Here is a 14,963-nt window from a genome sequence, read left to right as displayed (position 1 = left end):
GAGGTAGAAAGAGCCCACATTATTAAAAAAGCTTTTGCAGAACATAGAAGGCAAGGTAAATTTATTTTTGAAGGCATAGATGATCATGACACTGAGTAAGTACTTTTCACATTGTTTGCAACATACAATAACTAAAAATTAATATTTGTTTGTCAAATTTCATGAATGCAAGTGTTTTTATCGCAAAAATCTTAAGTTTAATGTGCTTGTAAAAATGTGTTTAGTATATAAATTGTAAAATTTTGTTGCAAATACAGCAATATGTTATTTAAAAATCAAAATAGTGATCGGATTCACTCCACTGGAAGTCTTCTTCCATTCATGCATACAAAATACAATGATGATTGGATTCGCCTCAACTGAGGAGGTGAAACCGATGAACAATTAACTTCAACTAATAACTGCAATTATAAATTAAAAGTAATGTAATACATGAATATATCATTATCAAGGTTGTGAAATTAACATACTGAATTTTTATTCAGATATCACTACAGTAAATGGGCGCACTTAAAAAAAAAAACTGCCGTTTATGATCAGATTCACCTCATTTTATGGTATATTAGAAAAACAGTGCATCGTTTTTTTAGATCTCAACTTGAAGTCCAACTTGTGAAATTCCATGTCTGTTGAACAAGTTGAACAAGTTTCCTTGAAAAAGAATGTGGATGGATCAATCTTTTAGTACCAAATCCACTGCATATTTAGCCATGACACTGGATGATTTTCAGTGCCAGTCCTCTTGATGACTGACTACACCAAGTTTTCCACAGACAAGAAGTCACTGTCATTACAGTGGTTTGAAAGGTATTTTTTTCCTACTGTCTTGACAATAATCTTCTACCAATCATTAGGCCAAAATATCTGTTGTACCTTGCTGTAATTTTCTACTGAGCCAAAATCACCATCATTGGGGAGATAGGAAGGAATAGCCACTAGTCATGAATTTTTAGTGCACGATTTCAATTTATTTTTTTTTACTTTAAACTAGTTTCACTAATGTCATGGTTATTTTCCATTTCCTGTTCTTTCCCATACAAACATTGCTATAGATGACAACGTGTTTTGTGGAGGGTGCTCTTTTTTTCGATGTGTGTGACTCAACAGGCACCAATTTCTTGGGAACTTCGAGATCCAGTCACTTCATCCCCACAGTACAATGATCCTAATTTTGATGAAAGCTCATGGCACTCCCGAATTGGAAGCATATAAATTACTTTTTAGTAAGCTACTTGACATGTCAGTCTATGAGAGGATACATATTTTTCTAAATCAAAACAAATGGCATAACAGGAACACTCAGAAACCAATGTTACAGTGTCTACGTTCATGGACACACTACCATTTTCAGCCTTATGTAGATGCAATTCATGGCCTTGTTGAAGCTGTACCTTTTGTTGTTCATCTCTCGAACAGACGAGTTTGTTAGCAAAGTTATCACACTGTACACTGGTGTTGTTCTACGGTAAATGTTTTCTTCACTTGACATTTTCCTTTAACTTTCACAATGTTATTTGTACAAATTCTTGAGCAGTCAAATATTCAAGTTTTCTGATAAATATCTTTTGTTTGGATTGCGGCATATATAGTACAGTGAGACGGATAAGAGTGAAATAATGCTATGTGGTCATATACTATTACCAGTTTTTCCTTCAGGAGTTTTGTTACCAGGAGTTTCCTAGCCTCAGCTGTCTTCACATGGAGGCTCTGTAAGTTTTACCTTTTTTATGAATTCTTCCATTAGAGATTTTGAATGTTTCCAAAAAGTATTTCTTATGCATTGTTTCGTTTCTTCCATTAATGGCTACACAAAAAAGTTAGTTGCCGTTGTGGTATTTTCCGTTTATCAGGCCACATAATAATGCAAAGTCAAGTTTATCTACAGCTGTTATGTCTCAGATATTGCACTTCATATTGGTAAGTGCATCCAAACACAAGAACTATTAATTTTGATGTCAAAACACTGACAATCACTGGGCTACCTCAATGTCATGGAAAATATTCATCACTGGATATTTTATTGTCCCAATTAATCAGCTCCTCAATGCTGTCTTTATTACTTTAACTCATAGTGAATAACACAGAACACAATTCAAACAACTGCAGAAGTAAAATCCTATTACAGGAACAGTCAGACATCCACAACTAGCTTGCAACTACACCACTTCAGCAGTCAACAGATAGATGTCTCTGAATACAGTAGAAATTTGTGCTGCTGCATATTAAGCTGCTATGCAAGTTACAAATAACGTAATTTGCTCTGTTGACAGAATGCCACTTCCTGAACAAGATCCTGACCTTATCTAAAAAAATAAGGGAAAGTGGAGTTACACACGTTATACTTTAAATGGCTCAACTGTGACAGCTAACTACCAAGCAGTAACAGACAGGAATGATGAAAGAATAACAATAAAATGGAATAAGTGGAAGAACATTGAAAACCATTTTACAGCAAATGAGAAAACAGCAAAAAAATCTGAACATAAAAAATTCTAGGGGCAGCAGTAAAATGACACAAGATCTGGCCACTGAAGAAAGAAAATGAGTTCTGCACTGAATACAAAAAATTGAACATACAAGGCATTGACAAACCCCGAGGAAGCATGGGAAGTACCAACCATAAAAGTAACAGGAAGGTGACAAAAACTGGAAAAGTATTGGATGTGTTGCAGCAAAATTGTATAAGAAGATTAAAGCAACCAAGACACCAAGGCAGCCACAAATCTGGGATGTTAAGGATTTGGACAATGATCAAGAGCCTGAACAAAGTTCATCATTCTCATATCTGTGTATTTCACAAAACAGTAACCTACTTAACAAATATTAATAAAATATTAAGAGGAAATGTAGCAGCACCAAATGAGAGGAAAAGAAATTAGGGTTTAACATACCAACAATATTTTATTTTTGTAGCAGTTGCAGTGTATGTGATTTTTGTAAATGACATGTTCACCTTTGACCGCACTATCTATTTAACTGGTAAAAACACAAATGGAAAATAAAAAAACAAGGAGTCATTCAGTATTAAAGATAGGATTCAAATTTGATTTTTTTATATTCTTGAAACTGAGAGTCCCTGCACATTATTGTTAAATTTAATATTTTTCTTTCAGCATGTGACTTATTTGTTTGGGAAGTATTGAAGCATTGCCTGACTCACTCATTACCAAGTGGGTGGGTGGGTGACTGGCTGGATAAAAAAGTATGAAAAACTTTACTTATAATAAATTAAATGACATTATCTCAGATTAAATTACAAACCTGCATAGCGTGATGATGATGTTGATGGAGCTGGACTGCTAACTGTTGGCTGCGTTGGGCTGTGTAGTGGTGCATATGGATGATTCCCTGTTGGGGTTGAGGCACTAGATGCAGTCGGACTTTGGAAGAGATTCAATCCCAAAAGATCACTACTTGGTTTCCTGAGAATATTTGCACATAATTATATAAAATGATTCAATTATATAAATTAGTGTTCACAGATTTGCTCCTCACAACACTGGTTCAGACATGTAAAGCAGAATAAAACCAATCATGGGAATCCATGAGTGTACTCCATATGCAGGAAAGAAAAAGAGGAAGGGGTCAAAATGCCCACACAATCTATTTTTCAGTTTTTTGTATCCACCCCATAGTCACAATTGAGACTTCACCAACACATGTGACTAACATTCGTAACACCTGACTATTTATGCTATGTGCAATAGGTTTGTTGGCTACTTTGATTCATTAGGAGTGTTTACTTCTGCTATAGTGAACAATTTCAACTTGGTTGACTTCTTTGTAGTCATATTATACTCATGGCAAACAAAAGGCAAAAGAAGCAAAAACAAAATAGTGTACTTTTACTTTTCCTGGAAAGGATTTTTAAATTTAAACTACAGTCAAGTAAATATGGAAATAACTGTTTACCAAGTGACAAAATATAAATGGATGAATTAACAATTACCAGTATTTCACTAATTACAGTCAATCTGTGTTGTGCCTCCCCTGACCAAAGGGCCTGGGTGACTTATTTGATCCTCAAAAAGCCCCATATCGTCATCTTTTTTATTTTTTATTTTTTTAGGTGAAATAATCCATATATCCAAAAGCTTGTATGCTATTGTTATTGTGTCCATTATAATTATACGGGCTGTTATGCCGTGGTCGGTTGATGAATTTTGTCTCAATTCCCAACGTTTCGTCTCCGACTGCGGGAGACATCTTCAAGGGGGTCCGTAGGTCAGTAGCGAGCCAGTGGGCGTGTTGGACCTTCCATCGACCTACGGACCCCCTTGAAGATGTCTCCCGCAGTCGGAGACGAAACATTGGGAATTGAGACAAAATTGATCAACCGACCACGGCATAACAGCCTGGATAATTATAATGGACATGATTTTTCAGGCCGTGAAAGTCTACATTTTAGTATTGTTATTGTGTATATTGGGCCAGTATTATTATTATTATTATTATTATTGTTATTGTGTATTTTGGGCCATTATTATTATTATTATTATTATTATTATTATTATTATTATTATTAACATCAGCACTTTTTTTTTAAGGACTGGTGATACAAGATTATGCTTTTCATGCTGAAGATGGTCTTTCAAAGTATACCTTATGGCTTGCATATAAAACTTATTATTCGCTATTTAATCTGAATTTTAAATTGAAGAACAGACAATGAGTGAAACTACAGTTGGATCCTTTCATGCGGTGCAATGAGAGGACTCAGGTTTTAGACCTTCTATTCATCATCTTATCCTCCTGTAAGTCATCATATGGGCAGGTTATTTGAATACTAAGAGTTATGTAGCTAGATAATGGAATCAGGAGAAAAAAATGGTGTTTGTGTGTACCTCTGAAAGCCCCTGGATGTTTCCCCAAACACACGCAGAAATGAACTCCTGTTTTATTACACACTCAACTTGTACACTATTTTTTTACTTTTTTCATGAGAATTTTGTTGGTTCAATGCGACAGAAGTGAACGGGCACTGTGTGTGCTCATCTCAAAAGTAGAAACAAAGAAAGCTGCCACAATGTTTTCACATCTTACAGCAAATGCATCAGCCAATACCGATACAAGTACCTGCATAGTTAGCTGCAACAGGCAGAAGTCATGCTTTGTTAGTGCTCCATATTTTAACAATTCTGACCGAGATAAACTCACGCTGCAGTGTTCTTCGACAGCACTCCAGTGTAGAAGTGTGCATAGAAATATGCTGCATGAAAAATCCGTGCGATGCGCACATTATTTACATATAAAAAATTACTTCAGAAATTTTCCTTTGTTTGAAACTGCATGTACAAGATTCGTGTGTCGATTTAAGTTCTACATTTGCACATTTTACTGTTTGCATTGCTTTTGCATAATCTTTCACCGATTGTATCGATACCTATTTGTATTGTGATATATTGTTAACTTTTGAACATTTGCAAATGCCACGATAAACTCGTACCATTGTCATCAATTATAGGCTTAAGGCAAGCCTATCCTTGTTCAAAACAATTGTTCTCTAATTTCATTGTACAATTATATGAGAAATTGGTTATCTGAGAATTTCTGGATCCTTACAATACTATATTTTCATAAGTTACCAGTACAAGTGTTTTGGTTACGTAACTTATTTTTAAACGAATCAGCATTTGTAGTTCACAATTCTGCCAGAGAATATATCACCCCTGAATTTCATTGTATATCAATGCAAATAAATGTGTATTTTTGTGAATTTTCAGAACCTACCATTGTCCTTTGCATAACCTATGAGCAATCTGTAGTAATTTGGTGTTTGTGGTTTAATCACTGTAGCAGATATTCTAACATATTGTGTTACATCTAGTTTCCCATTGAAGTGTAGCAGCCCTATATATTGTCAGCACTTATCACAAATTAACTGTTTTCGAGTTTGCTAACAACTGTAATAAACCTCAAAACAGTTTATGAAACTAGTAATTTTTATCACAGGTTTTTGTGTTCACTTAACACAAATCTTGTTGTGTGTATTTTCTCCAATTCTTATAGGAAATTAGCAACTTTTTAGCTCAACAGCCAACAAAATAGACAGCGGGTTTAAATTAAAGTTATTTGTTCACTGCCTTGTAGTACAATGGACCACCAAAAATGCAGCCCCATGTAAATGCTGTTCTCGAACATGGGATGAGTTGGCTGATGTTCATAAGCATCTCAAAATCACCCAGATTGCTGCTCATCAATTGGCAGCTGCTGCGAATTGGTGTGTTGGAAGAGCTGCCAAGAGTCGTGTACCTGTGTTACCGGTACCAGAGGTACCTCAAGTACTATTCTCTCCTGTGGATTCTGTCTACCATGCAGAAAGTACAGGATCCATCATTACACGTCCACTTGACTGCAAGCGGTGTGTCAACGGTAGATCTAGGTGGACGGGAACCACAGAGGGCTCAGGGTGTTATACCAATCCCCTAACCAACAAATTTGAGACACTATCTTTCACTGGAACTGAAACTGAGCCAGTGGGATTCACTTCACCTGTTTTGTCTGGTGTCAAGAGGAGGCAGTTACAAAATGGTAGGGTTCATTAACTGTCAGCAGCTCAGATGTACAGCAAATGATGGTACCCCTTAAGAAATGGCAGCAAGGGACATGAAAGGACACCACATACAGTCAGTGTATATGCCTGGGGGGGATTCAAAATATTGAAGAGGCTATCCCTGCAGTCACTGAGGGAACAGGGTGTAGCTAACTGCAGATTGTGGTGAACATTGGAAGAAATGATGCCTGTTGTCTGGGCTCTGAGGTCATACTTGGATCATTCTAGCGACTGACAGAGAAGGTTGAGAAGACCAGCCTTGTGCATAGTGTTTCAACAAAGCTCACAATTTGCAGTATTCTCCCCAGAACTTATCGTGGCCCTTTTGTTCTGTGTCGAGTGGAACCAGTGACTTCAAAGGTTCTGTGAAAAGCTAGGCGCTACGATTTCCTGGACTTGCACCATAGGGTCGAGAATTGTAGGGTCCCCCTAAAGGGTTACAAGTGTGCTACACATAAGAGCAACTCAGGTATTTTTTTTTTTGGTTGGGTTTAAGGGCGCTCAACTGCTGAGGTCATTAGCGCCCAGTCACTGTTGTTAGAGCACATGGAATCTGTTAAAACTCAAGGGGATGGGGGGACACCAGAAGGACCTGATAAAGATGCAGATAAAATAAGTAAAAAGGTTAAATGTCTTTGGACAAACCAGTTAAAGTTATAAAACGCAGAATACGAGCAGCTGCTCGAGCGTCATCAGCTAAAACATCCGGTAAAGTAGATGGCAGGGGCAGGACAACACGAAATTGACTAAAACGGGGACATGACAATAAAACATGGCGCACTGTTAATTCCTGACCACAAGGGCACTGCGGGGCCGGGTCACCGGAGAGCAGGTAGCGGTGGCTAAACCGGCAATGCCCAATCCACAACCTGGTCAGAAGGACCTCCTCGCGCCGAGATGGTCGGGAGGATGTTGTCCAAGCAGTTGGGAGCGGTTCTACTGCCCGGAGCTTGTTTCCTCGGAGGGATGACCAAGCATCCCACCACAACGACACAAGCCTCTTACATACATCCCCACGAACGTCAGATGACGGGACACAGTGGGAGGCTGGCCGAGGCAGGAGGACTGCAGCCCTGGCTGCAGCATCCGCAGCCTCATTCCCAGGCACTACTACATGTCCGGGAACCCACAGAAAGCTGACAGAACCACCATTATCAGCGAAAGAATGGAGGGACTGCTGTATCCATTGAATCAAGGGATGGACCGGATAGGGAGCTCCAAGGCTCTGAAGAGCACTGAGTGAGTCAGAGCAGAGTACGTACGATGAATGGCGGTGGCGGCGGGCATACTGAACGGCCTGATGGAGAGCAAAAAGCTCGGCCGTAAAGCTCGAACATTGGTCGAGGAGCCGGTATTTAAAGGTGGTGGCCCCGACGACAAAGGCACAGCCGACACCATCGTCAGTTTTGGAGCCATCGGTGTAAATAAAGGTGTGACCGGCAAGGCGAGCACGAAGTTCGACAAACCGTGAGCAATACACTGCAGCCGGAGTACCCTCCTTCGGGAGTGAGCTGAGGTCGAGATAAATATGACCCGGAGCCTGGAGCCAAGGTGGTGTCGGGCTCTCACCCTCTCTGAAGGTGGTAGGGAGGGCAAAATCCAATTGTCGAAGCAGGCGACGGAAGCGGACTCCGGGGGGCAGCAGGGCAGACACATACAACCCGTACTGACGGTCGAGAGAATCGGCGAAGAAGGACTCGTAAGAGGGGTGGTCGGGCATAGCCAACAGCCGGCAGGCATACCGACACAGCAGTACGTCACGTCGCGCCGGTAGGTCAATGGTAATTCGGCAGCTTCAGCATAAAGACTCTCGACAGGACTAGTGTAGAAGGCTCCGGTCGCAAGACGTATCCCCCGATGGTGGATGGAGTTGAGCCGGCGTAAGAGGGATGGCCGAGCGGACGAGTAGACGAAGCTCCCATAATCCAGCTTCGACCGGACTATGGACCGATACAAGCGAAGCAGGACAGTGCAATCCGCTCCCCAAGATGAACTGCTAAGAACTCTGAGGACATTAAGGGAACGTGTACAACGGGCCACCAAATAAGAGACATGTGGAGACCAACACAGTTTCCTGTCCAACGTGAGCCCTAGAAACTTAGTTGTGTCAACGAATGGGAGAACAACAGGACCGAGATGTAAGGATGGCGGAAGGAACGCTTTATATCGCCAAAAGTTGATACAAACCGTCTTCTCTTCAGAGAACCGGAAGCCATTTGCCACGCTCCATGAGTAGAGGCTGTCTAGACAATGCTGAAGGCAGCGCTCCAGGAGGCATGTTCTCTGGGCACTGCAGTAGATTGCGAAGTCATCGACAAAGAGAGAGCCTGAGACATTAGGTGGAATGCAATCCATAATTGGATTGATTGCGATGGCAAAAAGGGCTACGCTCAAGACGGAGCCCTGAGGCACTCCGTTCTCCTGGAGGAAGACGTCGGACAATACGGAACCCACACGTACCCTAAACTTTCGATCCGTTAAAAAGGAATCAATAAAAAGGGGCAGGCGACCGCGTAGGCCCCACCTGTGCATAGTGCGGAGGATACCTCCTCTCCAACAGGTATCATAAGCCTTCTCCAAGTCGAAGAACACGGCTACCGTTTGGCGCCTTCGCAAAAAGTTGTTCATGATGAATGTCGACAAGGTCACAAGGTGGTCAACAGCGGAGCGGCGGCGACGAAAGCCGCATTGGACATTAGTAAGTAGTCATCGAGATTCAAGAATCCAGACTAACCGAGCATTAACCATGCGCTCCATCACCTTACAGACACAGCTTGTAAGAGAAATGGGGCGGTAACTAGAAGGAAGGTGTGTATCCTTCCCGGGTTTGGGTATAGGAACAACAACGGCGTCACGCCAACGCCTGGGGACTTGACCGTCGGTCCAGACGCGATTGTAGGTACGAAGAAGGAAGCTTTTGCCCACCGGAGAAAGGTGTGCCAGCATCTGAACGTGAACGGCATCTGGCCCCGGAGCAGAGGATCGGGACAGTGCAAGCGCACGTTCGAGTTCCCGCATAGTAAAGGGGGCATTATAAGTTTCTAGATTCAGCGAGTGGAAGGAAGGTCGCCGAGCCTCTTCTGCCTCTTTCCTGGGAAGGAAGGCAGGGTGGTAATGGGCGGAGCTTGAAACCTCCGCGAAAAAGCGGCCAAAGGCGTTGGAGACAGCCACAGGATCAACAAGGACCTCATTACCTGAGGTCAGGCCAGGTACCGAGGAGTGGGCCTTAATGCCCGACAGCCGGCGCAGGCTACCCCAAACGACGGAAGAGGGAGTAAAACTGTTAAAGGAGCTGGTGAAAGAGGCCCAACAAGCTTTTTTGCTGTCTTTGATGATTCTACGGCATTGCGCTCGGAGTCGTTTGTATTCAATACAATTCGCCAATGTAGGATGGCGGCGAAAGGTGCGTAAAGCACATCGTCGAGCACGGATAGCGTCCCTACAAGCCTCGTTCCACCAGGGGACGGAAACGCGACGTGAAGAAGAAGTAGTACGAGGAATGGAACGTTCGGCAGCATTGATAATAACAGCCGTGAGGTATTCGACCTGACTGTCACAAGTGGGAAAATCGTGGTCCGGAAAGGTCACCAGGGAGGAGTAAAGTCCCCAGTCAGCTTTCAGTATGTTCCAGCTCGAAGGACATGGGGATGGGGTGTGGTGCAGGAGACGAACGACACAGGGGAAGTGGTCGCTCGAATAGGTGTCAGAAAGGACATACCACTCGAACCGACGGGCAAGAGTGGTAGAACAGATCGAGAGGTCCAAGTGGGAGTAGGTGTGAGTAGAGTCCGAGAGGAAAGTCGGGGCGCCGGTAATGAGGCAGACAAGATTGAGATGGTTGAAGACATCCGCCAAGAGTGAGCCTCTTTGACAGGATGCAGGAGAGCCCCAAAGGGGATGATGGGCATTGAAGTCGCCAAACAATAAGAACGGCGGGGGAAGCTGAACGATCAGGTGCATCATGTCAGCCCGACTAACAGCAGATGTCGGTGGAGTGTAGATGGTACAAACTGAAAAAGTAAAAGCAGAAAGAGTAATGCGGACAGCTATTGCTTGGAGTGGGGTGGTCGATGGGATGGTAATAGACATTGTCCCGAACGAGCAACATCACCCTACCATGAGCTGGTATACCATCCACAGGGGTGAGGTCATACCGCTCCGAGGTATAGTGGGTAAAGGCAATACGGTCAGTCGGGCGCAACTTGGTTTCCTGGAGACCAAGAACGAGCGGACAGTGCAGGCGGAGGAGCAGTTGTAATTCCTCCCGATTAGATCGAATACCTCTTATGTTCCAATGAAACAACGCCATCGCTAGTCAAAAAGTTGGGGGAACGAGACGGGGGAAGAGCTGGTCACCTCGACAGCCGCGGAGGGCCAGGTTGCGAGGGAACAACGCTACAACCGACGGGAGGCAGATCTGGTTCCATCGACTCGTCGCCAGCTGCGGCCGCTGTCCCTGATTGTGTAGGAGAGGCCGCATCATTTGCTGACGAAAGGCCGGCGGAGCGCCTGGCAGCAGAGCGTCCCAACGAAACTGAGGACGGCCGGGAGCAGCGACTCACGGATGAAGCGTCAGACGAAACGCGCCGGGGTGGAGACTTCTTCTTGGAGGCCTTCTTGGAAGGCCGAGGAGGCACAGGGATGGTGGGCTGGACCCGAAGAAGGTCCTCACGCGCGGGGTCCGTTTTGGAACGCCGGACCTCGGAAGCTGGGGTCCGGAACGTTTCCCCGATGGACGCCTGAGAAGAGGATCGCTTCTCAGGTGGCGTGGGGGGAGGAGGAGGAGGAAGGGTGGCCCCTGGGGCAGAGGGGGTGGGGGCCACGGGGGAGGAGGATTTGGAAGGGAGGGATTTGGGAGGCGGAGGCAGAGCCCCCTGATGGGCGGAGGAGGCGGAGGGGGGACAGGATAGGGGTGAGGATACCGCGGAAGGAGTGGACACAACTGAGGCAAACGAAGTGGTCAATGGCACGGGATGAAGGCGGTCATATTTCTTCCTGGCCTCAGAATAAGAGAGCCGATCCAAAGTTTTAATTTCTTGTATCTTCTTCTCCTTCTGATAGGCGGGGCAGTCTGAGGATCTAGGCGAGTGGACGCCAGGACAATTAATGCACCGAGGTGGTGGGGTGCATGTATGTTCCTCACGAAGAGGACGTCCACAATCGCCACAAAGGGGCTCAGCCTCACACCGTGACGACATGTGCCCAAAGTGCAAACACCTAAAACAGCGCATAGGAGGCGGGACGTAAGGTCGCACGTCGCACCGGTAGCACATCACCTTGACCTTCTCCGGGAGAACGTCCCCCTCGAAGGCGAGGATAAAGGCCCCGGTGTCGATGCGACGGTCTTTGAGGCCGCGCTGGACTCGCCGGACGAAATGCACGCCGCGGCGCTCCAGGTTGGCCCTGAGCTCCTCATCAGATTGTAGCAGGAGGTCACGATGAAAAATAACCCCCTGCGTCCTATTTAGTGCCAGATGTGGGACAATGGATACTGGGATGTCCCCTAGGCGGTCGCACGCCTGGAGCGCCGCCGACTGTGTGGTGGAGGTGGTCTTGATAAGAACGGACCCGGATCGCATCTTGCCGAGAGCCTCGATTTCCCCGAAGACGTCCTCAATGTGCTGAACAAAGAACATGGGCTTGGAGGTGGCGAACGTCCCCCCATCGGTTCGAGAACAGACCAAATAGCGGGGGAAGTACTTCGCCCCAAGCCGGCGGGCCTGTCCCTCCTCCCATGGAGAGGCCAAGGGGGAAAGGGCAGGAGAACCAGAACTAGAAACGGTACCTTTCTTTTGAAAGACTCGGCCGCAGAGCGACCTGATACGTGTTGACGTTTCATCTGCGAAACGTCCGCCCCGATACCACCCACTCCGACCAGGGGCTCTCCCCACGGGCGCCACCCAGCCGCAGCAAGGGCCACCTGGCAGGATGACCATTGCCGGGAGTCCTGATGCCCCAAGGAGACGGGCATCTACTCCTTGGCCGACGTGGGGAGGGTGCAGCTCAGGTATCGGCAGTACGATCCCTGTGTTGTCAGGGGGCTACAACCTAGAGGGTACATGACAACCCCACCACAACGGGCTGGCTACCGTGCTGGACTTCTGGTGCCATGGAAAGTCCATCATGATCGCTGGTGCAGATGGAGATGCATTATGGGCGTAACTTGGACAACCTATCAGGCGTTTAGGCCCAATTTGAGGAATAGTGGGTATGGTTACAACGCCGGTGCAATGCTGAGTGCAAAGGTCTTAGTGCACTTAGGACCAGTGGTACACCATGTAAGGTGTCCTTCCCCAAAAGGCTCGTACTTCTGTAGAATTTTGAAAAATGGAGGTCAAACCCCAAGGGGGACCATCACATAAAAGGCCGAAACGGTTGAAACTCCTTTTAGTCGCCTCTTACGACAGGCAGGAATACCTCGGGCCTATTCTTACCCCGGACCCGCAGGAGGGAGCAACTCAGGTAGCTGACTGTGTGTGCCGCATACAAGGTTTTTTTTTTTTTTTTTTTTTAAGGTGACTCTCCATCCAATCCAGATAATGATAGCTGTAAGAAACCTGGAAGTATCATTGTAAGGTTGAAAGAAATGCCTCTCACAGTAGAGAATATTAAAATCCTAATAGTAAACTGCCAAAGCATTTGCAACAAAGTGCCAGAGTTTGAATTGCTCATGAAAAGCAGTGAGGCTCACCCATCATCTGCTGCTACGGATGGAGGCTATGGAAGGAGTTGCCACATGACCAAGGAGGAAAAATTAGCTAATCGCCAATAATGAAATAAAGCATTTATTTCAGTTTTTTAAAAATGGCCTATGCAGGAAAATGACTTCTTTTAAATATCATGAAAATGCAACACCAACTAAAGTTGTATGGTGGTCAGCATTACATGGTAACACACGCAGCAGACTGTAGCAGCCTGGTAGACACTCCACCACATACTGTAGGGAACAAAAGCAACAATAAATGATGAGAACAAACGTGTGTGCGTGTGTGTGTGTGTGTGTGTGTGTGTGTGTGTGTGTGGTTTTTTTTTTTTTTTTTTTTTTTTAAACATTACCAAGTAAAATTTTTATTGAAATACTTGTCTGAAACATTCTGCGAGTCAGCTTCTGCCTATCTGTCAAAACGTAAAATGTGCTCCGTTATATTATTGCATACAAAATTTGTAGAACATCTTGGGTGTTGTGAGAGTGTGCCCTACAGGAACACGTGGTTGGGACTTAACCCCAACTCTATGATCAGAAGGAGAAATGTCACAGCCAGAACACTAATTTCACCAACTGCAGCATGTTGTCCTCACCCATGTTGTCCTGATATTCAGCCAATGCTCCAACTTTCAGAACACAACCCTGTGGTCTCAATATTAAGATAGTAGCTTGCACAGGTGTAGCACACTGTTCAGCTAATACTTCTACAGTTTTCCTTGGCTTCAGGATCAGCTTGCTCATTTCTCTGTTCCCATATGCCCATAACCAATTCAAACACAACATCTGTCCCTACTGTCATAGCAGGAAAATGGTGCTCTGGATATTCAGCTCCATTTTCTCAGCAGCACTTATTTATTAGAGACCCTGAAGAGGGCTAGGGCAACTGGAGCAGATGAGTAACTTCATCCTTTGCTGACATTTCATCTGCTCTTTACATCTTCTGGATCACATGCTACTCAGCAGGTAAGTTGTGAAAGTTATCAGCAGATAAAACCCGGTACCACAATCAGAGCATAAAACTGAAGAGCCACACAAATCTCACTGTCTTCTCCTCCCTGTACATACAATGTTAAAACTGTAGTGCTCATCTAAAATGTTTCACAACTATGATTTGTAAATATCATTTGAAATTCCTTTTTTCTAATATGCATCAGATTTCCAGTAAAACAATTATGTACTTCAAAGGATGTGAAACTGCAACCATCTGTGAAATATTGGTCTTTGCACACACTCTGAAGTGTCTTTCTTACATGCAGGTCTGAAAGAACAGACACTGTTGATAATCCACAGCTGTACAACACGTTTTAAAATTAATTTGCTGGCCGAATTAATTTTGAAATCCAAAGTGTCTCTTGACTTGTGGATGACTATTGCAAAAATCATTCCTTGATTGGGTGAGTAATTGTAGGATATGTATCATACCTGGGGTACAGAATACATTTTTTATGATCCTAAGATTGTGACATGATAGCAGTTGACCATCTGCTCTCAAGTTTTCCCATGTGTTTCATGAGGGGTAACATTACATTACCTATTTGGACCGGTAAGATCCTTCTGAGGCTTAAGAAGGGGAATTAATGTGACTAACTCTGATGAGCCAAAAAGTTCTCACTTCTCCATATTAAGACAAAGTTCAAGACGGATTTTGAAAGTACTTGACATGCAACAACATGCAATAATGGATTTTGTTGTGACCTAGTGTCA

General features: G+C 44.3%; 1 protein-coding gene across 2 annotated transcripts in view; it reads right to left on the bottom strand.

Moving 5' to 3' along the window:
• Positions 1-14,963, bottom strand: part of LOC126470537 (F-BAR domain only protein 2-like) — a 302,833-nt gene that overhangs the window by 123,570 nt on the left and 164,300 nt on the right. For both annotated transcript variants that reach the window (XM_050098467.1, XM_050098468.1), the window contains one exon: positions 3,262-3,422. In XM_050098467.1, coding sequence (XP_049954424.1) covers positions 3,262-3,422 — 161 coding nt within the window. The remainder of the gene's footprint in view (positions 1-3,261; positions 3,423-14,963) is intronic.

Source organism: Schistocerca serialis, chromosome 3 (assembly GCF_023864345.2).
Source record: "Schistocerca serialis cubense isolate TAMUIC-IGC-003099 chromosome 3, iqSchSeri2.2, whole genome shotgun sequence".
Lineage (NCBI taxonomy): Eukaryota > Metazoa > Arthropoda > Insecta > Orthoptera > Acrididae > Schistocerca > Schistocerca serialis.
The sequence above is the reverse complement of the archived record's forward strand: the minus strand, read 5'-3'. Positions and strand labels throughout refer to the sequence as shown.